We start from the raw sequence: 22487 nt of genomic DNA, 5'->3' as shown, positions 1-22487 counted from the left end.
GGCCGGCCACGGCGCCCCCGGGCGAGTCTAGCGCTTCCTTAGTATGGTTAACAGATTTCGCAAGTAATAACACTGGAAACCAAAACCCACTGCCCTCGGGTGGATTCCGACTCATAGCGACCCTATAGGACAGAGTAGAACTGCCCCACAGGTTTCCAAGGAGCGCTGGTGGTTTCGAACTGCCCAGCTTTTGGTTAGCAGCCAAGCTCTTAACCACTGCACCACCAGGACTCCTATTTTGGGCGTACTCATATTAAAACTTTATTCTTTATCTGACATTCACATTTAACTGGGTGTCCTGTACTTCAGGAGCCCTGGTGGCACAGTGGTTAAACCCTCGGCTGCTAACCTAAAGGTCAGAGGTTGGCCCACCAGCCGCTCCCCAGGAGAAAGATGTGGCAGTCGGCTTCCGTGAACACCGCAGCCTTGGAAACCCTATGGAGCAGTTCTACTCTGTCCTACAGGGTCGCTAAGAGTCAGAATCGACTCCAGGCACCGGCTTTGTCCTGTATTTTATCTCGCCGTCCTAACTAGCAGGCTGGTGGAGGCCTTGAGCCACACACAGTCTACACAATACAAGCCGCTCCTCTGGAGCCTTGTCTGGCTCTGCAACAAGTGCAGCCTGGTGCTGACAGTGGTAGCACAGAAAGTTCAGTAATTCTCCGGTGTTGGCGCAGGGAGCCCTTCACCTGGGGGACAGGCAAGCGCCAGGCCCAGCCAACGACGGAGAGGACGCAGCGACATTGGAATAATGCTCCACACTCAACACTCGACTCTTCGCTATAAATTCGGCTGTCTTAAATTCTTGGCTTTACTCTCAACTAGCAGCATGTTCCTAAAAAGGGACACCTCATCCTTTCTGTATTAGGAGAGTCGTCGAAACACATTAAAGGCAAGAAAAACCACAGCAGCTCTGGCTAGAGACCGTCGAGCGCAAAGCGAGCCGGGGACCACCTTGACCGCCTCCCCGCCTTCCGCTTCCTCCAGGCGGGTGACGGGCGCGCGTCCCTGTCGACAGTGCGCAGGCGCACCCGACGCGGCACTTGCGCGCGGGCGGGAAGATGGCGGCCGGGTTCAAGTGAGTGTCGCCGGCGGCCGCCATGCGGCTGTCGGCCCCCCTTAACATCGGAGCTACGAGTCCCTCACCTGGAAGCGCTCTCCGCCGGGGTCTCACTTTTTTCCCCGCCGAAGCAGGCGACCAGGGTGGTTGTGGTGAAAGGAAAGGGGCTATTCCCCTGCGGGACGGGAGATGGCAGGGGCTGGGCGCATGGAGCCCTGCACCCACTGCGAGCGCTCCTGAGCTGGCGGCTGGGACGTGCAGACCCAGGAGACACAGTTGTCATTTTTTAGAATGCGTTCCATCTGACTCACGTGCGCCTTGTTCTCCTTCCCCCTTATTTATTTCTTAAAAGAATGGTGGCTTGTTCGGAAAATGTTAGTTAAGCCTCTGTGCCGCTGTGGTGAAGCCCTTGGACGCCTGAGCGCAATGTTTTTAAATGGATAAAATAGGATACGAAAGGAAGCCAATTATATTGAAGTACATTTATGTATCTGTATAAACTCTGAATTCTTGATATGTTAATATGAGTGTTTTTTAAAATGAACTTTCTTAAACAACAAGATCTTGTGGCGGATCTAGTAACTACTGGAATTTCAAAGTAATGATGAGCCCAAAGATACCCTCGACAAAAGGGAAGTATCTGTGGGTGTTAAAGTCACAGGTACTGTTAATATTATTTTGGCTGATAGTCTGCAGTCATAAATGAAGGACATACTAAATTTCAGTTATAGGATAGTGAAAATAAAGATGTAATTTTTCATACTAGGTTAAAAATCCCAGCTTCAGAGCAAGAATGGGATGATTATTTTAACACCCGGATTAATCCATTTTTAAAGATGTCCAAGGGTTTGGTCTTTAATCCTATAATTGTCTAAGGAGGAGTGAAGAATAGTCATTTAGTGCAACTGCTACTATAATGGGGCTCTGTTTTTTATAATTACTTATAGGTGGCAACGTAAACATCAGAACTCATGAAAGAAACTTAGTTACAAATTTTGGAGATTGGCTGAATCACCAGACCCTTAAGATCTTTGCCAGTTTTGGGATTTATGTTAAAATTCTTTAATTTACCTGATAAATTTTTAACTCATGCGTTTCAGAACCGTGGAACCTCTGGAGTATTACAGGAGATTTTTGGTCAGTAATGTCAATGTCTTTTTGATAACAATATCATATGCTTCTTTTAAGGACAAATTTTGAATAGTTCATTTGGATTTGAATTTATTTTGCATTAACATGGTTTAATGTGTTTTACCTGATTGTGTGTAAAATATACATGTATATGTTGCATTTTCATATAAATAAACATTTATTTAGAAAGAGAACTGCCGTCCTGATGGAAGAGAACTTGGTGAATTCAGAACCACCACTGTCAACATAGGTGAGATATTTTGAGTTCTAAAATAGGATGTTGAAGTTAATCAGTTTTTAAAATAGTATTTTTCTTAGTTTTTGTATAGTAGTAGAGAATTATTTGTAAAGTTTTCTTTTTTAACCTATCATCCTCTCAATTAATAAATTCATTTAAATTTCAAAATAACTGTAAAGTGTTTTTTCCCCTTCCTTCCTTCAAAGCCACAAAGACAAGGCTTTCTTATGTGCCTAATACTTATTGAATACTCTTGTTGCAAATACGGAATTTTCTATTTTCAACTGTACGATATTCCCAAGTTCTAGCCTATGAGCCGCTTAAACATATGTCAGCCAAATCCTACCATGTCTAAGGAATTTGAATGATTTCTGACCATTAGATTTATCTGTACAACAATCCTGTGACGGTGAATGAAAAATGATTAACTCAAGTTTAAGGACAGGCACATATTTCTTCAAAGAGTAATTTCAAATAGTTGTACCATTTTTAAATCAGTGACTTCCGAGCTAGGGATAAATTTTCGTAAGCAACTGAGACTACAGATGTGTAGAAAGCAAAAATTATATTTAGAAAACTGAGGTTAACATTTTAGTTATTACGTAGATAATTCTGTAGCTATTTTTTTTTTAATGAACTTTTTCATTTTACCTAAATACTTATCTTTTCAGGTTCAATTAGTACTGCCGATGGTTCTGCTTTAGTGAAGCTGGGAAATACGACAGTAATTTGTGGAATTAAAGCGGTAGGTTTAGTATGTATCTTGTTGATAGGAATTGCCAAAGCAGACCCATGTGTTTATTAGATGGTAATACACACTTACAATTCTACTCTTGATTAGGTAGCTGGGTGTCTGTTGTTTAGTATTTATTTTAATTTCCAAAGAGCCTCTACCTGTGAGTAGTAGATAATACAGCCCAAGTTTAATGATTCTTAATTATAATTTAGGAACATTTGTCAAATGTATCAAAATAAAACTGTTTTTAATCTCACCACACTTTATTTTTAGAAACTGGTTATGTCATTACGAGAGATTTTTGGCAGCATTCTTTTAGCCAGTGATGGCATTTAATCTGTGTGAAATGTGTAGAACATTGATACTGTTCAAGAGAAAAGTGTGAGGGAGTAATAGTTACCATTTACTGAGTACCTGCTATATTCCAGGCTCCTTGCTAGGTGCTTTACAGAATTATCTAGCTTATCATTTGAGGTGTTATTTTTCTGTCTCCTTTGTTTTACAGATGAGGTTCAGTAACTTGTACAGGTTTACAAGGTTGATAAATAAACATACATGTGGCTTCAAAGCCTGTGCTTTTCTACTATACTACTCTACGCTCTGGGTTATTTAACCTGAGTTCAGATTCCTCCTCAGTAAACCTGGGGTGATAACTAGCAGTAAGATTTGAACATTTACTTCTTGTCAGGTCTTGTGTTAGGGACTTAACGTGCATATTCTCATTCGACCCTTCTAACAGTCCGCTGGAGTCGGCACTATTATTTTTCCCCTTTTACAGATGAAGTTGGAGGTCAGAGGTTAAATAACTTGCTCAAGGTCTCTCAGCTTTTGCTGTGATTTCATCACACCAGCAGTTCCTAAATCTGTGCCAGTATCACCTGGGGATTTAAGTTCAGATTCTTGGCTACTGAATCAGTAGAAGAGGGTGGGGCAGACATCTGATGAATATTTTTAAAAAGATCTCTAGGAAATGTTAATAAGCAGCACTGTAGTGCAGTCCACTGCACTGCACTGCCTTCTTACCTTGCAGAGCTATTGTGAGGATCTGAGCCAATATGCTTAGGCCCCTGACGTGATTCCCCAGGCATGATGGGAACTAATGATGTGGTAGTCACTAGCTAACGTGGTCTTTGGTAGGGCCTTCCACAACTGACTGCTGAACTGTCTTCACTATTTTTAGTAGCGGCTTTCAATAGGAAACATTTGTTTGCTTTCCTAGGAATTTGCAGCACCGCCAACAGATGCCCCTGATAAAGGGTATATAGGTAAGTTAAATAATTGTATAATTTTAATACAAGTACTTTAACACATTTAATACTAAGATTGTAATTAAGTCCTAGTCATTGAGTGTTTGTGTTGAAGAAGAAAATGATTCCTAAGATTGAGGAATATACAGGAAGAAAGCCAACATTGTTGAAGTTTTCTGTACATGATGTGTTAGCAGAAAGACAGCGTAATAGCAAGATAGAGAATTTTGTAAATTTAACCTTTATCAAACTTGTTACCTATGGAATAGAGAAGCAAAATTTCATTTGTAGGGTAGCTATATAGGAGGTGTATTTTAACTTACCATTGGGTTTTATAGAAGCATTGTTTTTCAGTCAGTCAGTCAATTTTTGTTTATACATTTAGACACTGCAAGCTTTTCTGTTTCCATAAAGATTCTTTTATACTACTGTGCAGTTTTTTTTCTGGTCTTGGACCTTTTACGGTAGGAAACATTTAAAAATATGCAAAAAACAGTTGAGTGTGAATAGAGGGGCTATCTTTCGGGTATTTTGAATGAAATCTAGAAAACTTTGGAAGGTTTAGGAGGAATAGGCCTAATGCAGATGCTTTCGTTTTTTTGTATTTTCTTCTTTGTATGAAAAAAAAATTGGAAAAATTTAAAGTTTATTTTGCCTAACCTTAGGGAGTCTTATGAAAACCAAGAACAATATAATTGAAATGTTACAATGCTTTCCACTTTGGAAAGCCTATCCATGGCCACAGTTGCCTTTGTAGTAGACTGGTAATACTTTTAACACTTAAATACACCTAAAGCCAGTTTAGTTCATAGCTACAGAATGTTTATTTCAGTTCCTAATGTGGATCTACCACCCCTGTGTTCATCGAGATTTCGGTCCGGACCTCCTGGGGAAGAGGCCCAAGTGGCTAGCCAGTTCATTGCAGATGTCATTGAAAAGTGAGAGCATTATGATAAAATTTGACTATTACTCATTTTCAGATAGTTTGACCTTTCATTTACTGTGCTCTTTGTTATTAAATCAAGTTCACAGATAATTCAGAAAGAGGACTTATGCATTTCTCAAGGAAAGGTAAGAGGAGTAAAAAAGCAATGGGCTTTTTATTAATTCTTAAGTATTTTTAAGGGGAGAAGTGAAAAGAATTAAATCACAAAGGACTTAAGTATGGAAAGCTAGAGATCAGTAAAAATATATCCTTAATTATTTAAATAAAGTACATAGCCCATAAAAATTATTTCCTCACTGAGATGTTACGTTTTAAGCTGAGGTGATTTTTTCCTTAATTTCTGATCATGCTGGCATGTTTATGGTGAATCTACATGGTAAATTCCAAGTTGGCTTGAAAATTTAGAACTAGATTTATTAGAACCCAGAGAAGGTTTTCCTATTTGGTTATATATACTGATCAGCTCTGTAAAACCTGAACATTTCATGTACTAAGGTTACTATGGGAAGGTATATTTTGAGTCAGCTGGGACATTAAAAAATTCCCCTTATCTGCTAACCTAACAAAAGGAAATTCCTTCTACATTTATGGCCCCATTGAGGGAAACTGAGATGTTCCATTGACTTGTCAGCTAGGTAGTCAAAAGTCAGCTTTCACCAAACCTGTCTACTATTTTTTGGTTTTCTGTTTTATAAGGGTAAAGCATTCTTTAAGGTTTTTTAGCCTTGAAAATTATGTTGTCTGACAAAAGGTTCTGAGGTTCATATATCTAAGCAAGTTGTATGTTCTAACCAACTGAACGCTCTGATTTTTTTTTTGTGTGTGTGTGTGTGTAAACTGTATTTTAGCTTGCTTGGGTTCTATACTGTGATCTCATTTGCCTCGACTACGATGGAAACATTTTGGATGCCTCTACGTTTGCTTTGTTAGCTGCTTTAAAAAATGGTAAGCAAGTTTAATAAATGGCAGTCTTCCTACTCAAAAGAAACTCATTGCTGTGGAGTCGATTCTGACTCACAGCGACCCTATAGGACAGAGCAGAACTGCCCTGTAGGATTTCCGAGGAGCGGCTGGGTGATCTGAACTGCTGACCTTTTGGTTAGTAGCCGAGTTCTTAACCACTGCACCACCAGGGCTCCATCTCCTACTAGTGGATCAGAATTTTTTACATTTGTGAAACTATGTACATTTGCTCAATAAGCTTTTTAAAGGTATTTGTGAAAATTTAGCTATCATTCAAGTGTTTCTATATTAATGAACATAATACTATCATGACTTTCCAGATGTACGTGAAGTTTTATATCCTCTAACTGAATGCCTTTTAGTGTTGCCTCAACTGCTCTGTGCATGTATCGGATTAGGAGTTCAGTCCTCCCCAGAGTAGTTAATAGGCGGGGGAGAGAGTTGTAACTGCAGTCTGGGTGATTGGGGAAGATTCTACAAGTATCATCAGAATTCTTTGCTTTATGTGTTGCCGAAAAGAGTAGAGTAGGTTCTGTGGTTTTTACTCTGAGGCCATAGGTTTCCTTTAACAATAGTATTTCTCAGTAAGCAGTCTAATTAGACTGACTGGTCATGGTTGACAAGTGACTTATGCACATTCCCTATTGCTTAGTAGATTATGTAACTATCTGGAGTTACAAAACGTAGTTAGCATAGCAGTATTATAGCATTATATCACAGAGGAGCCTGGGTGGCGCAAGCGGTTTGTGCTTGTCTAGTAACGGCAATTCAGACCCACTCAGCCACTCCATGGAAGGATGGCCTGGCAAGCTGCTTCCGTAAAGATTACAGCCAAGAAACCCTATGGAGCAGTTTTACTCTGTAACACAGTGGGGTTGCCATGAGTTGGAATCAACTTGACGGCAAAGGGCTTGGTTTTATAATATTAGTACTGGCAAAGGGTTTGGTTTTATTGTATTAGTACAGTGATTAAAGCAAGGACTCAAGTTTGAATCTTGGCTGTACCACCTCTGTGCTGAAGTTTTCTCATCTGTAAAAGGGGGTAATGACCCATTGCCGTCGATTCGATTCTGACTCATAGTGACCCTATAGGATAGAACAGAACTGCCCCATAGAGTTTCCAAGGAGCGCCTGGTGGATGTGAACTGCCGACCTTTTGGTGAGCAGCTGTGGCACTTAACCACTGTGCCACCAGGGTTTCCAAAAAGGGGGTAATAGTACCTGCTTCATAGGAGTGTTGATGATCACATGTATTAACCCAGTGAAAATGCTTTAAAAAGTACCTGGCATTTAAAGTGGTTAAACATGTTATCTATTAATAACTCATTTTAATTTCTTAAACCTTCTGAATAAGCTTTATGCAAGAATGTCAGATGTTCTGATGAACAGTGTTTATATATATCTTTATTCTAAGATAAGGAGCCCTGGTGGTGCAGTGGTTAAAGCACTCAGCTGGACAACTGAAAGGTCAGCGATTTGAACTCATTAGCCGCTATACAGTAAAAAGACGTGGCAGTTTGCTTCCTTAAAGATTACAGCCTTGGAAACCCTATGGGGCAGTTCTACTCTGTCCATTAGGGTTGCTGTGAGTCAAAATTGACTTGATGACAATGTTTTTTTTTTTGTTCTAAGATAATTTTTTTTTCCTTAGAAGATTACTGGACAAGTTCAATAGAAGGAAAAGTGAATTAACAAAGCATAGAAAGTCATGCCTTTTACTTATACTAGAGTGGGAGACTTCTGTGTTTATATTTTGTATTTATGTTTTTCTAGTACAGTTGCCTGAAGTTAATATAAATGAAGAAACTGCTTTAGCAGAAGTTAACTTAAAGAAGAAAAGTCATTTGAGTATTAGAAATCATCCAGTTGCAACTTCCTTTGCCATATTTGATGAGTAAGTTAATCAAATGTGAAAAAAAAAAATTGTGTATTTAAGGTCATAGATTGTTACTGAGCTTTGTACTTTTCATGAAATGCCTAAGGTAACCATACTGTCCTGGTTTGTTGCGGACACCTGAGTTTATAGCTGTTGTCCCTGCAAAATGATTACTAGCCAACCTTTATATTTTCACAAGTATCTTGATTTGGAGGATCAATTCTGTGCTCACCCTACCTATTCCTTGGTTTTCTTATTCCTATAGAATGTTAATTTTCAGTTCTTTCACTGAAGATTTAGCTGAGGCTACCTCAGTATTTGCCAAAGTCTTTAACATATCCACAAACTGAAGGACAAACATTCTAACAAGCAGTAGACTTTCAGGTTGTTGATAACTTTTCTGGTTTCCTGCCAGTCTTTTCTAGCTCTTGTATCTGGTCTCAGTACCTAAGCTGAAATGCAGGTAGTTAAGTTTACTGTTTTTTTAAAAAAATAAAATTTGTTCCATGGACTAATAATTTACTTTTTTTTTTTTTTAAAAAACAGCACTTTACTCATAGTTGACCCTACTGGAGAGGAGGAGCATCTGGCAACTGGCACATTAACAATAGTAATGGATGAGGGAGGCAAGCTGTGCTGTCTTCACAAACCAGGCATGTTCTTCCACTTCAGTCTGAACAGATGTTGATGAAAACTCTGTGTGAGCTTCTTTATATTAAGGAGGACCAAATGGAATGTGGGATGTCTCACTGTTTATCTAAAGGACATTTACTATAGTTTCCTTGTTACCTCAAATTCCTTTTTTTATGTGGTATATGAGTGGTTCTTAAACTTCGGCATGCATCAGAATCAGGTCTTGTTAACGAAGAACTTGCATTTCTTACAAATTTCCAGGTAATTTTGATGCTGCTAGTCTTGAGACCATACCACTCCTGTACACTGTCCATTCTTAAAAATAACTTGACATGACGCTGATCTTTTACAAAGTTAAGACAATTAACAGGTTCAAAGTGATGGTACAGCAATTGATTTTTCAGGTGGAAGTGGGCTGACTGGTGCTAAACTTCAGGATTGCATGAGCCGAGCAGTCACAAGACACAAAGAAGTAAAAACCCTGATGGATGAAGTAATTCAAAGTATGAAACCCAAATAAACCACCACCACGTTTTCAAAACCGAGTTGTAGAAACTGTATTTCTCAGCACAGTGCACAAACCTTTTATACTAAATAAATATCAAACTACATTCTTTTGAAAGATGTTTCTAGTATTTCTTAGGCCACTTCCATACATATTATGCACAGTGAAACCAGAGCAATGACTTAGGCAAGCCATCCCTAGTTTGTTAAATCATTTCCCTGCTTTTATTTAAAAATCATAGGGTTGTGCTTCTGTATAAAGTTTGTACATCTAGCAATGTAAAATACTGACAAAAGAAAAATGAAGTAAACTGAGAATCCGTTTGATTCAATGCTCTCGTGTTCTCAAAGAGGAAGGAAGGAAGGAAGAAGTAACGCAGACTCAGAGCTGTGGAGTGGCTGGCGCGCCTCTCTTCACCTTACTTCCTGACTGGCTGCCTGGATGGCGATGCCGACGTAGCTGAGCTCTTTGTGCCGCCGCCGCCGCCACAGCCATCTGATGCTGCAAGAATCGCAACTGCTGCCAAAAGGAGGGAAAGGTTACGTTAAATGACGCAGGTCCGGGAAGGTGCTTTTCCTGAGTGACGGAATCAACACAACGAGAGGGAGAAAGCACCAAGATCACAAAAGGATTATACCACATGGAGACAACGCACAGTCAAACAGCACCAGTGGCACAGAAGCCTGCTGAGGGCTTTAAAAAATGATTCTTGGTCAACTTTTAAAAATTATTTGTTACTCTGCCCTGCCAGTCTACACTGCAGTAAGTCAGCAACTTCAGTTACCGTTTTGTTGTATGATGATAGTTTACAGTAACATACCACCACCCTGAATACCAAGATAAGAGGCGACTATGATATGCTGATTTTACTTCCAAGAATAACTGAATAACATTCTTCTAAAACAGGACATTTACTAATAGGAACACTGCTATACTTGCCTTTTCCTGCAGTACAATATTAAAAAGTTAACAATGGGCACTTACAGTCTATTTCAAAATATACTGGAAACTAGAAACACGTGTTTAGTAATGTGCCACCAGTACTTCAAGAGATTTTACATTAGGAAAAAAGTATGGCTTAAATGTACAAATATATTCAGTGCTCCATGCTGATTAGCTAAAATGCCAGGCTTTTTAATAAAATTTGCTAAATTATTTACCAATTTACTGTTTAGTCTTAAAAGTCAGTAAAACTAAAGCAAGGTATACTGAGGTACTTTTGGAGCTGAATATTTCATCTTAAAAAACGTATTAGCGTGAAGTTGCTGGATTACTTGTATCTGTTGCTGCTGCTGTTGAAAGGCAGAGGAGGGCTGGAGTCTCTGCTGAGGGAGGCTTTGCTCAGGTCTGTTCTCGGCAGAGCCAAGCTGAGACAACACTACAGAGAGGAGAAGGGGAAAGCAGGCCAGTCAGAAAGTTTGAAGGGTTAGAAAAGGACAACAAAGGAAATGAAATAATAGAAAAGTTATCAGTATGATTAATCTTAAGTATCAAATCACAGACATTTCAGAGTCAATTTAGTATAGTCTCCTGTTAGTTGAAGGTACTGCGATCATGGAACTGCCTGGACGGAGAAGGGGAAGAGGGCACATGTGCCAAAACACTGTGTCCCTCTTTTTGCATAAATGGAATCTGAGACTAGTGCTGTTTTGTTGAGAAGGCTGTCTTTCACAGGGTAACACACAGTACATTATTTTTAAATGTAACAAATAGGAAAAAAGAGTGGAGACATCCCAACTACCACAGTGACAAAACTGGTGAACAGACGAGTGCTTCAAGCAAAGGATACTGCAGTGAACCTGAGACAAGACTACCAACAAAGGTCGTGTACTGAGAGGGCTGTATTAACGAGCTCAACCCCTTCACTGTACATACAGATGGGGAAATTTAAGGCCTAGGTTAGGTCTGAGTCACTTACTTAGTCATCCAGGTAATTACTGGCAGGTCTTGAGCTAGGAACATTCTCATCATTTTCCAGCGTTAGAGTTCTTTCCACTAAATGACAGCTATTTTAGGCAATTTATAACTTGTGTGGTAAAGGTATGTAATTATAGATTTCCACTTGGAAGTTCACTAGCTTTAAGTTAGGATCTATGTGAGAATTACTTATTTCCAAAATAAAGACTTTTTTATTATTCTGCCCTAAAGGACTTCTAAATTCAGAAACTGGGAACTGTAGGAATCTAAAGGTATCTTAAAGGAACCCTGATGGAGCAGTGGTTAAGCGCTCAGCTGCTAACCGAAAGGTGTCTTATTAAGCCCACAGTAATAACGCTGACAACATGTTCACTCATTCAATCCTCACACTCCACCACTGCTTAGCTTTCTTATACATGTGGGCTTGCTGATTTTAATTAGTGTAAAGTCAGAATTACTGTCTTTAACTGACAAGATAGTCTTCATTAAAGATAAACCTTTGTTTCACCATTGATTACCCCAAGTGGTGAACAGTCATTCAGTTCAATTTCATTCTGGCAAATGATAAAAGTGGCTGCCAGAAGTTAGGCTATTAATCATTAAGATTTATTTCATGCAACTCAGGCTATCAGATGATGCGGTCTGGAAAAATACAGCCTCCATAACCCTGGAAAGCCAGAGAGTTACTAAGTTACTGAGATAACCACACTGGCAAACAGTGACCCCGGTTCTGGCAGGGTCTCCTAGGAAGCTGGATTATAGTGAACAGTAACCTGAGGGAAGGCCGTACGTGCTGTCAGTATGTTTAAGCCAAAGCTCTTTTAATTCATCAACAGCCAAAGAAATTAATGAAAAAACCTCGACAGCCATCAATCAATTTAATAGGTGATAAAGACTACTTTTTCATAGTTATTGTTTACCTGGGAAGGAAAAAATAATTAAAATGGTGAGACTGTACATAGATTAGATACTTTTGGTGAATTCAGCGTACAAAGCCATGAAGAACCTACCAGCTGCCTGGGACTGCATGAAACTCCCTACTCCAGCAAGGTTAACAACAGCAGCTTGCTGAGCAGATAAGGCCTGCTCCTGACTGGCCGAGCCTTGGTCAGAACCCTGAAAAGAAAAAGAAAAATGATTTATACAAGAAGAAAGACCATTCTGAGTTGGTGAAAAGAAATTAGTACTTTTTCTCTAGAATATCAACATTAGGCTTGGACTTGGGAAGAGCACACCTCCACTCTGCTGCTGTTGATTTTGCTTTTGTTGCTGGTTTGTGACTCAGGAGACCCCATGTATTACAGAGTAGAACTGCTCCATAGGATTTTCTTGGCTGTACTCTTCATGGAAGCAGGCCGTTAAGCCTCTTTCTTCCACGGAGCCTCTGTGTGAGTTTGAACTGCCAACCTTTTTGTTCACTCGCCTAGTGCAAACTGTTTGCACCACCCAGGAATCTTTGGACTTGTAAAGAGAATAACAAATAAAAGACTTCACAGGTACTTAAAATTAGCAAGGATAGATTTACGGTATTTTGAAAGCAAGAAAATACAACTTAATTTTTCAGAATTGATTCTATATTGATATATTGTCTGACTTTCTATTAATAATTTCCAAGACTTTTGTAAGTCTTCATCAAAATGATTTTTTTAAAGCTCAAAACACGCTTTGCTACACAGTATTGGACTTCTAGCCAGCACAATAAGGCAAGAAATACAAGGCATATGGTTTGTAAGGAAACAAGAAAACTCCTTATTGCAAATCGCCATGACTGTCTATGTAAACATTCAAGGAATTTACAAAAAAACTCCAGATAAGTGAGTTCAGCAAGACTGATCAACATATGAAAATCAGTTCTTATACTGGCAATGACCATGTAGAAACCAACATTAAAAACAATACCATTTACAGCAGCTATTAAAAAAAAAAAGTATAAATCTAACACAACAGCTAAGACTTGTATGCTAAAAACTAAAACATGCTGATGAATCATGGAGGGATACTGTGTTCACAGACTGGAGACTCAGCACAGTAAAGATGTCCGTTACCCCCAAGTTGATCTACAGGTTTAGCTCAATTCCTTTAAAAATACATAAAAATCAAGAATGTTTTTGTACATATAGACAAGATGATTCTAAAATTTATACAGAAATGTTAAGGGACTAAAATAGCTAAAACAATTTTGAAGAAGAAAGTGGGAAGAATCACTCTGCCTGATTTTAAGACTTAATGTTCAGTGATCAAGACACTGTGGTCTGTGCAGAGGGGCAGACGCATGGATCGATGGAACAGGGCAGAGAACACAGAAATAGACCCACACAACTACAGCCAGATGATTGTTGACAAAAGTACAAAAGTAATTCAACAGAGGATAGCTTTTCAACAAATGGTGCCGGAGTAACTGAACATTCACAGCCAAAAAAATTTTACCTTGATTTAAGTCTGACACCTTATACAAACATTAACTAAAAATGGATCATAGAATTAAATGTAAAACTTTTAGCGGAAAAAAGGAGAAAAATCTTTTGAGATCTAAAGTTAGGCAAAGAGTTAGTTGTTAGACCTGACACCTTAACCACAGCCCGTAAGAAAAAAAAAGGATAACTTGGGACTTTATCTCAATTGAAAACTTTTGTTCTGTAAAAGACATCCTTTGTTACTAAAATAAAAGACTGCCTGAAATAACACTAGCAGTATATAATACAAGCCAAACATTTCCAATGTTAAAGCACCTTTATTTTGAGGGTACCTCCCTGGATACAGAAAATAAATTTCCTCCTTTAAACCAAAGTTGGCTCTCCTCTGCTCCCAATAAATGGTGGTTTAATCAAAATCATTACTTTAATAGATGGCTATGATCTAACAGTAATGCCAAGGAGAAAAAGGGTCTACAGAAAACTCTTAGAAATTGATTAAACACATAAATACATCAGTCTGCTGTTAGGAAAGTGGACAAGGAGGAGGAAAGTACTGGTGAAATGTAAATTATTATAACCTTCTTAGAAAGGCAATCCAAAACCAGCTACCGGTAATACAAATACAGGATAATACAAATACACAATTCTTCAAGTCCAACAATTCCACCTCTGTGAACCCATCCATGGAAATAAAAGCATCAGAATATAAAAATATTATCTGTAAGAGTGTATATCACAGTTTACAGTGGCAAAAAATTAGAAACAATTACTTCCAAAAGGCCAAATACGGAATGCAGGTAGGGACTTGCAAGTGGGTGAGACTGGAAGTGGCAGCCTTGGAGGAGCACTGTTTCTAGGGGAGATTTACATACTCAGAGAAGGACTAGTTCTCCTTGGAGACCTGGCAGTGAAGGGAAAGAAGGAATGTTGTTGTTAGTTCTAGCGAGTGGATTCCAACTCATGGTGACCCCATGTGTGCACAGTAGACCTATATTCCATAGCGTTTTCAAGGCTGCGGACTTACAGAAGCAGATCGCTAGACCTTACTTCTGAAGAGACTCTGGGTGGACTTGAACCACCAACGTTTTGGTTAGCAATCCAGTGCTTCACCATTTGCGCCACCCAGGGGCGCCTAAAGAAGGAAGCAAGGGAGGAAAATTAAGTATCTTGCAGAAACCAAAGAAAAACAAGACATACCAATTCCTTATCTTCCTCACAAATATCAGCATCCATTAAAAAACTACACAGAAGAGGGCGGAACTGACAGACGGACAAGACGACCATGCAAACATGAACAGGAATAGAAAAGAGCAGATCACATAATCCTCGTAACAGAGGTATTATAAAACACAACAAAAAACCAAAACAACAACAGAAAAACCTAGCTTAAAAAAATTTCTCCCCCTAAAAAACCCACAAAGCTAAAGAGAACTGCAAGACCACCACCACAAATGGAATTAAATGTCCTCATACAAGGGATATGACTAAACACTTTGAATCAGAAATAGAAATACTCAGAAATATAAGGTCTCAGGCTGAGCGAAAAAATGATGGAAAAAGGCGTACTATGCTAACATGAATCCAAAGAAACAGGAAGGAAATATTACCAAAGATAAAAAGGGTCAGTTAATAATGTTAAAGGGATCAATCAGTCAAGAGGACATAACAATCCTAAATTTGTACGTACCTAGTAACAGAGCTTCAAAATATATGAAGCAAAAACTGACAAAGGAAAGGAGAAATAGAAATTTCCAGTTTTAGCTAGAGTTCAACACTTTTCTCAGTTAATTGATAAAACATTTAGAAAGAAAATCAGTAAGGATAGAGAAGTCTTGAACAATACCATCAAACATCTGATCTGACATTTTTAGAAATACTCCATCTGACAGCAGCACAATACACATTCTTTCCAAGTTCACATGGAACACTCAGCAAGACAGACCCTATTCTGGACCATAAAATAAGCCTGAACAAACTTAAAAGAACTGAAAACAACATTTTCAGGCCACATGGAATTAAACTAGAAATAAATTACAGAAAGATACCTGGAAAATTCCCAAATATTTGGAAATGAACACACTTCTAAATCACTCATGGACCTAAAGAGAAATTCACAAGGGATACTAGAAAATCCTCTGAACTGAATGAAAATGAAGGCACAACAAACGAATATTTGCTTTAAGCAGTACTTAGAGGGAAATTTACAACACTAAATGTTTATTTTAGAAAAGGTCTCAACTCAATCAGCTTCCACCTTAAGAAACTAGAAAAAGAAGAGAAAACTATAATCCAAAAAAACTTTCCAGAAATTTACAGGGCCTAAAGGAAAGATTTGGAAAGATCAGTTTTGAGACATATCCTAGTGAAAATATTAAGTCTTTAAATACAAAGATAAACCCTCAGGGCCCCCAGGCAAAATGATTAAAAAAACCAAGAGCAAGAAAACTAGACTGGTATCAGACTTCTCTGAGACATGCAAAGGAAGACAACCTGGGCAGCACTTCCAATAAACTTGAAAACAAAAAGTGCAAACCAAGAATTTTACATCCAGCCAAGCAATCCTTCATGGGTTAAGGATAAAAGCAGTTTTAGTCATGGCAGTTTTGAATGTGCCTTCCTGAGGAAATCTATTAAGGATGAGCTTTATCCAACCAAGAACTGACTGGAGAAACTCTGGCAAAAGGACTGATGGTGAACGTTTTATATATTTGTGAGCTGAGAGAAATTCTGGGGTTGGGACTCAAGCAACAATATTTTTCAAAGTTTCCCAGGTGATTCCAAAGTGTAGCCAAGGTTCAGAAACACAGCTCCTTCTTTTACTTTAATTCCATCTCTAATGCAGTCCTTATTCAATTCCATTCTGTTTGGTAGGGTGTTAAGTATCTGCTTTTGTCCGTCTCCCTCTACCCCAAGCTTCATGACATTAGAGGTATCTCTATTACAATAATACTTAGCACAAGGCCTCATACAGAACAAAATGCCGAAAAGAGCAGTAATGATGGATTGAAAATACATGGGCTACAGGGTCAGAAAGACCTGGGTTTGAATCCCTGCTCTGCCACTACTATGTGGCCAGGTGCAAGTTACCTGTCTGCACCTGTTTCCTATTATGCAAGACGGAGGGATCACCATCTATTCAGTATAGCTGTTTTGAGAGTTAGAAATAGGCACCCAAGAATGCAGAGCTATTGTTGTTAATCAGGAAAAACCTTCCAGGAAATGTTAAACACATTATATAAAAGCACTTGAATATGCTTGAAAGTTATGAAAACAATGTTGCAAACTCTGGTACAAAGCAGAGGAAAGGCAGAAAATGCCTACCTGCTCCCCTGGCTGTTGAGGACTAGAAGTGGTGGGCTGCTGAGGTGGTTGTTGTGGAGTAAACTGAGAGAGCTGCTGCTGTTGCAGAGGGTTAAAAATGAGGGAGCCACCGGAAAGCTATGAAGGATTTAAACAAAAATTAATTAGCCAATTTCACATGGTTTTTATATGAAATGAAATTTCTTAATCCCACAAATATTTTTGGACCATATTCTATGTGTATGAGACCCTGGGTAGTGCAAACAGTTAATGTGCTTGGCTGCTAACTGGAAGGTTGGTAGTTTGAACCCATCCAGAGGTGTGCTGGAAGAAAGGTCTGGTGATCTACTTTGGAAAAATCAACCACTGAAAACCCTGTGGAGCACTGTTAACTCTGACACACATGGGGTTCTCCACGGGTGCAATCTACTCAATGGCAACTGGTTTTCTGGTGTTTTGATCCTATGTGCTAGACAACATTCTAGGCACTTAGGAAACAGAGGTAAACAACAACAAACCAAGATCCCTGTCCTAAAAAAAAAAAAAAAGAAAAAAAAAAGCCCTGGTGGCACAATGGTTAAAGGCTTGGCTGCTAACCGAAAGGTCAGTGGTTTGAATCCACTAGCTGCTCTGCAGGAGAACTATGTGCTCCTGTACAGATTACAGCCTTGGAAACCCTAAAAGGCAGTTCTACTCTGTCCTGGATGGTCGCTATGAGTCAGAATCAATTCGACAGCAAAGGGTGGGTTTTTTAAAAGAAAGAATAGAAAAAAATCTATTTAGAGACCATTTGTTAAGTACTATTACTTTGGCCTTCTAAATATTTTAATACTCTCAAACATAAATCTTGCTACCTCAAGTTAATACCTGGCTATCCAAATTTACGTACTGCTTTTTACTTAACTCTTCTTATGACACATTTAATGCATTAGAAAGTATAAACGAGGAGCTAATAGTAAGCAGAAGAATGTGTTAAGAAAATCCGTCCCCAAAATTTGTTCTGTATCTTCCACATAACAGAAATGTATGGGTTCTTATATAACATAGTGAGGAAATCTAAAGCGGAAGAGAAAATGCATTAGATGTCCATTATTTATTTGGAGTAAATTACCTGCTCTATCATTCTAATTCTAAAGTAATTCAAATTGGAAAAAAAAAAAAAAAAGCATCCAGAAAACTCCAGGTTAAAAATTAAATCTGTGTTTTCCAAATGCATCAAGAAAACAAATGATACAACAAAATGCCTCATGGAATTGGGTTTCTTGGTTTTGGGAGGTTAGGGTCACGGTCTCATGGGACATTACATTTAACTGGCCTTATTAGGCCTCATCTCTAGCACTTCTTTTCTACCTCCTAGTTTGTTGTGTAGGGTCTGGGGACTTAAAAGCTTGCAAGCAGCCATTCAAGGTAGAACAACTGGTCTCTTCATCTGGAGCAAGAGAGGAAAAAAAGCCAGGAATAGGAGGAGGAAATGGAATGTGCGGCTAGCTCTCTCCACAAACAACTGCCTCCTCTGTAGTTAGACCAGGAGAAATGGATGGAGCCTGGCTACCATTACTGAACATTTTGATCAAAGATTCCAAAGTAGAATCCTAATCAAAAGGAGGAAAAAATGCAGAACAGAATTTTAATTCTCATGGAATTCTGACTGCTCCCGTAAAGATTATAGCTTAGGAAACCCTTTGGGGCAGTTCTACCCTGTCACATGGGGTCAGCAGAAGTAGAAATCGACTCGACAGCACCTAACAACAACAGCAGCACAGTTCATTATTAAGTAAATTTTGACATAAGCACAGGTTGAATCTTCTGTCTTTAATCAGTTAAATGTAGCAAAATGTAATTAACTTATAAAATGGCTTTGTCCTTATTCTTTATTAACAATATTATAAAGAAATTCTACTCTCACTGAGAAAAATTCCAATAGCAACATGCAAGAAAATAGGCTAAATAAACCAATGTGATCTGTAGTCTTGTCCATAGACGAATAGATTGTTCTGCAATTACAGTCTGCAAATAGTGATACTGTTTGCATCTTGTATATTAAGTTTTGCCCTAAATGCAAGTTCCAATTTTGTTATTCCTGAACACCAGGTTGGTGTTGTCATTTCCCAACATTCCATATCATGCCATTTCATGTCTCCAGATCTTTATTTCATGCCTACATTTTCTAAGTTAACCTATAGATAATCCCATTTTCCAAACTACTCACCTAATACCTTACTCCACCCTTTATATTAAAGGACCTAGCATAATATCTGGGATACTACAGGTTCACGTCTACTAAATTCCCCATCTTCTATACCTCTTCATGAGTATATTGATACCAATTACATATTTAAGAAAAGCCTCATTACTGGATACCTGCTGTGGTGGTAAATGAAAGGCCTGGTGACCTACATCTGAAAAATCAGCCACTGAAAACCTTATGGAATAGTTATACTTGAACACACTATGAGCTGGAATCGTCTTCTTCAAATTCCACAAACATTAGGATCAATTAAACGACTACTATGTGCCCGGCACTATGTAGGAAATAATACTCTCCTCAGGAAAAGAACATATGCCTCTTTTAAAGATCTGTATTCAAGCACAAAATCTGTTGTTGGCAAACAGTATTACATATATGCATCTGCATATGTATCATAAAATGTCTGCTGAAGAGGAGTTATTTTGGAAGCGTATATACTACTGGCATTCTCCCTGGTAGTGTCAATTCTTTCTGTTGGAACAGCTAGTTCTTGATTAGGCAAGGGTGCTGGACCCAATGAGAATAAGGTATACAGGATACTGTTTCTTCTTATTCACTTGACCATTAATAACCACACCCTTAGACGATTCTGAACAGATCTCAAAGTTTCAAATGTTGAATATATACAAATTCACATTGTTGAAAAAAAAGAAAAAAAAGTCAAAGTATAAAAACTTTGATCAAAAGCAGGATTTTAGGTTTACCTGGAGTAGATTTAAGGGCCTGAGACTTGAAGTATTTTTTAAACCAAATGGAACACCTGTTAAATAAAAGTCATAATTATCACAGGGAATTAAAACTTTATCACACATTGAAATAATGTATACTTTAGTATGCATAACTAAAGAAGCACTGGTGGCACAAGGGTTAAGCGCTTAGCAGCTCGTTGGGAGTAGAGACCTGAAGGTCTGCTCTGTAAAAATTATAGCCTAGAAAACCCTATGGGGCAGTTCTGCTCTGTCACGGGAGGTTGCTATGCGTTGGAATTGACTCGCTGGCACCCCAACAACAATATACATAACCAGAACATCGTTAAGTATTCTCTGCATGGATGTACTTATTTTCTATACTTTTAAAATAGCTTCAAAACAGAAAACTGTTTTTCTTCAATGACTATCAATGCTGAGAACTTATCAAATGTTCTGGGACACCAGGTGTACACTCTGTTCTGTATTTTAGAACTTCTTTATCACTATTCTGACTATTGGCTGCACAGTATGTGGACACTATGAATGTAATAAAACTATCACTGCTGTGCAAATACATTCCAGGCACTAGCATCTGTTTGCATTCCTCAAATAACTATCTCTAAGAATTGATGTATTTTTAAGAACAACAATTAAATAATGCTAAAGAACTTTGTTATTTTATTTATATAAGGATCAAAACTGAAAACCAGGCAACAACGCTCTGGTAGTAATTGTGAACTTAATCTTAAAAATCTGTGACTGAATATGGAGCATGTCTTTTTTTTTTTTTTTTAATTGTGCTTTAAGTGAAAGTTTACAGCTCAAGTTAGTTTCTCATACAAAAATTTATACACACATTGTTTTGTGACCCTAGTTCCTATCCCTATAATGTGACAGCACACTCCTCCTTTCCACCCCCGATTCCCCGTGTCCATTCAACTAGCTTATGGAACATATCTTAAAGCAGCGGTTGGTAAACTTTTTATGTAAAGAGAATATAAACATTTTAAGTGTTTGTGGGCCACATATGGTCTCTGTCGCATATTCTTTTTTTTAAACAATCCATAACTTAGACACTGGTATTTCAAATACCAATAGGGTCACCCTTGGTGGACAGGTTTTCAGCGGAGCTTCCAGACAAACACAGAGTAGGAAGAAGGACCTGGTGGTCTACTACTAACAAAACTGGCCACTGAAAACCTTATGAATAGCAGAGGAACTGTGCCTGGTATAGTATTGGAAGATGAGCCCCTCAAGTTGGAAGGAACTCAAAATACGACTGGGGAAGAGCTGCCTCCTCAAAGAAGAGTCAACCTTAATGACATGGATGGAGTCAAGCTTTCGGGACCTTCATTTGCTGATGTGGCACGACTCAGAATGAGAAGGACCAGTTGCAAACATCCACTAGCTATCGGAACATAGAATGCATGAAGTATGAATCTAGGAAAAATGAAATGGATTGCATAAAGATCAATATCCTAGGCATTAGTGAGCTGAAATGGACTGATATTGGCTATTTTTAATCAGACAACCATATGGTCTACTATGCCAGGAATAACAAATTAAAGAGGAATGGCATTGCATTCATCGTCAAAAAGAACATCTCAAGGCCTATCGTGATATACGATGCTGTGAGTGATAGGATAATATCCATACACCTACAAGGAAGACCAGTTAACACGACTATTATTCAAATTTACGCACCAACTTCTAAGGCCAACGATGAAGAAATTGAAGATTTTTACCAACTTCTGCAGTCTGAAATTGATCAGACACGCAATCAGGATGCATTGATAATTAATGGTGATTAGAATGTGAAAGTTGGAAACAATGAAGGATCAGCAGTTGGAAAATATGGCCTTGGTGAAAGAACAATGCCAGAGATCTCATGATAGGATTCTGCACAACCAACGACTTCTTTATTGCAAATACTTTTTTTCAACAACACAGACAGCGACTATACATGTGGATCTCGCCCGATGGAATACACAGGAATCAAATCGACTACATCTGTGGAAAGAAACGATGAAGAAGCTCAGTATCATTGGTCAGAACAAGACCAGGGGCTGACTGTGGAAAAGATCATCAATTGCTCATATGCAAGTTCAACTTGAAGCTGAAGAAAATTAGAACGAGTCCATGCGAGCCAAAGTGCGACCTTGAGAATACTCCACCTGAATTTAGGGACCCATCTCAAGAACAGATTTGACACACTGACCAAAGACCAGAAGAGTTGTGAAATGACATCATGGACATCACACATGAATAAAGCAAAAGGTCATTAAAAAAAGATAGGAAAGAAAGAAAAGACCAAAATGGATGTCAGAAGAGACTTGCTCTCGAATGTAGAGTAGCTAAAAAAGTGAAAGGAAGAAATGATGAAGTAAAAGAGCTGAACGAAAGATTTTAAAGGGCGGCTCCAGAAGACAAAGTATTATAATGAAATGTGCAAAGACCTGCAGTTAGAAAACAAAGAGGGAAGAACATGCCCAGCATTTCTCAATCTAAAAGAACTGAAGAAAAAAATTCAAGGCTCGAGTTACAATATTGAAGGACTTTACAGGGAAAATATTGAATGAGGAAG

General features: G+C 38.5%; 2 protein-coding genes across 29 annotated transcripts in view; one reads left to right on the top strand and one right to left on the bottom strand.

Moving 5' to 3' along the window:
* Positions 1-1027: 1027 nt before the first annotated feature.
* Positions 1028-9647, top strand: EXOSC8 (exosome component 8). Of its 2 annotated transcripts, none has more exons than XM_023724951.1 (11): positions 1028-1078; positions 2161-2197; positions 2378-2441; positions 3101-3174; positions 4385-4430; positions 5245-5350; positions 5438-5483; positions 6207-6303; positions 8095-8215; positions 8744-8897; positions 9235-9358. In XM_023724951.1, the coding sequence occupies exons 1-10, from the start codon at positions 1062-1064 to the stop codon at positions 8883-8885; spliced, it is 750 nt and encodes a 249-aa protein (XP_023580719.1). In that variant the 5' UTR covers positions 1028-1061; the 3' UTR covers positions 8886-8897; positions 9235-9358. The 2 variants fall into 2 exon arrangements, with proteins under 2 accessions (XP_023580719.1, XP_004390018.1); XM_004389961.3 differs by having other exon boundaries at positions 1032-1078; positions 8744-8850; positions 9235-9647.
* SUPT20H (SPT20 homolog, SAGA complex component) overlaps positions 9363-22487 on the bottom strand; it is a 52165-nt gene continuing 39040 nt past the window's right edge. For 18 of the 27 annotated variants that reach the window (XM_023724947.1, XM_023724939.1, XM_023724945.1 and 15 more), the window contains 5 exons: positions 19919-19974; positions 16988-17104; positions 12263-12368; positions 10610-10713; positions 9687-9854 (listed from right to left, as the gene is read on the bottom strand). In XM_023724947.1, the coding sequence (XP_023580715.1) occupies positions 9717-9854; positions 10610-10713; positions 12263-12368; positions 16988-17104; positions 19919-19974 (521 nt within the window). In that variant the 3' untranslated portion in view covers positions 9687-9716. Of the gene's footprint in view, positions 9855-10609; positions 10714-11253; positions 12369-16987; positions 17105-19918; positions 19975-22487 lie in introns of those variants that run through there. The other 9 variants (XM_023724940.1, XM_023724950.1, XM_023724941.1 and 6 more) reach the window with 7 other exon arrangements.

Source organism: Trichechus manatus, unplaced genomic scaffold, assembly GCF_000243295.1.
Source record: "Trichechus manatus latirostris isolate Lorelei unplaced genomic scaffold, TriManLat1.0 scaffold00270, whole genome shotgun sequence".
NCBI classification, from domain to species: Eukaryota; Metazoa; Chordata; class Mammalia; order Sirenia; family Trichechidae; genus Trichechus; species Trichechus manatus.
Note: the sequence above shows the minus strand (reverse complement) of the source record. Positions and strands in the feature narration are given on the sequence as shown.

Coding starts and splice junctions, on each gene's coding strand:
- EXOSC8 (XM_004389961.3), top strand. Junction 3,175..4,384: donor TAATTTGTGGAATTAAAGCG/GTAGGTTTAGTA, acceptor TTGCTTTCCTAG/GAATTTGCAGCACCGCCAAC. Junction 6,304..8,094: donor GTTAGCTGCTTTAAAAAATG/GTAAGCAAGTTT, acceptor ATGTTTTTCTAG/TACAGTTGCCTGAAGTTAAT.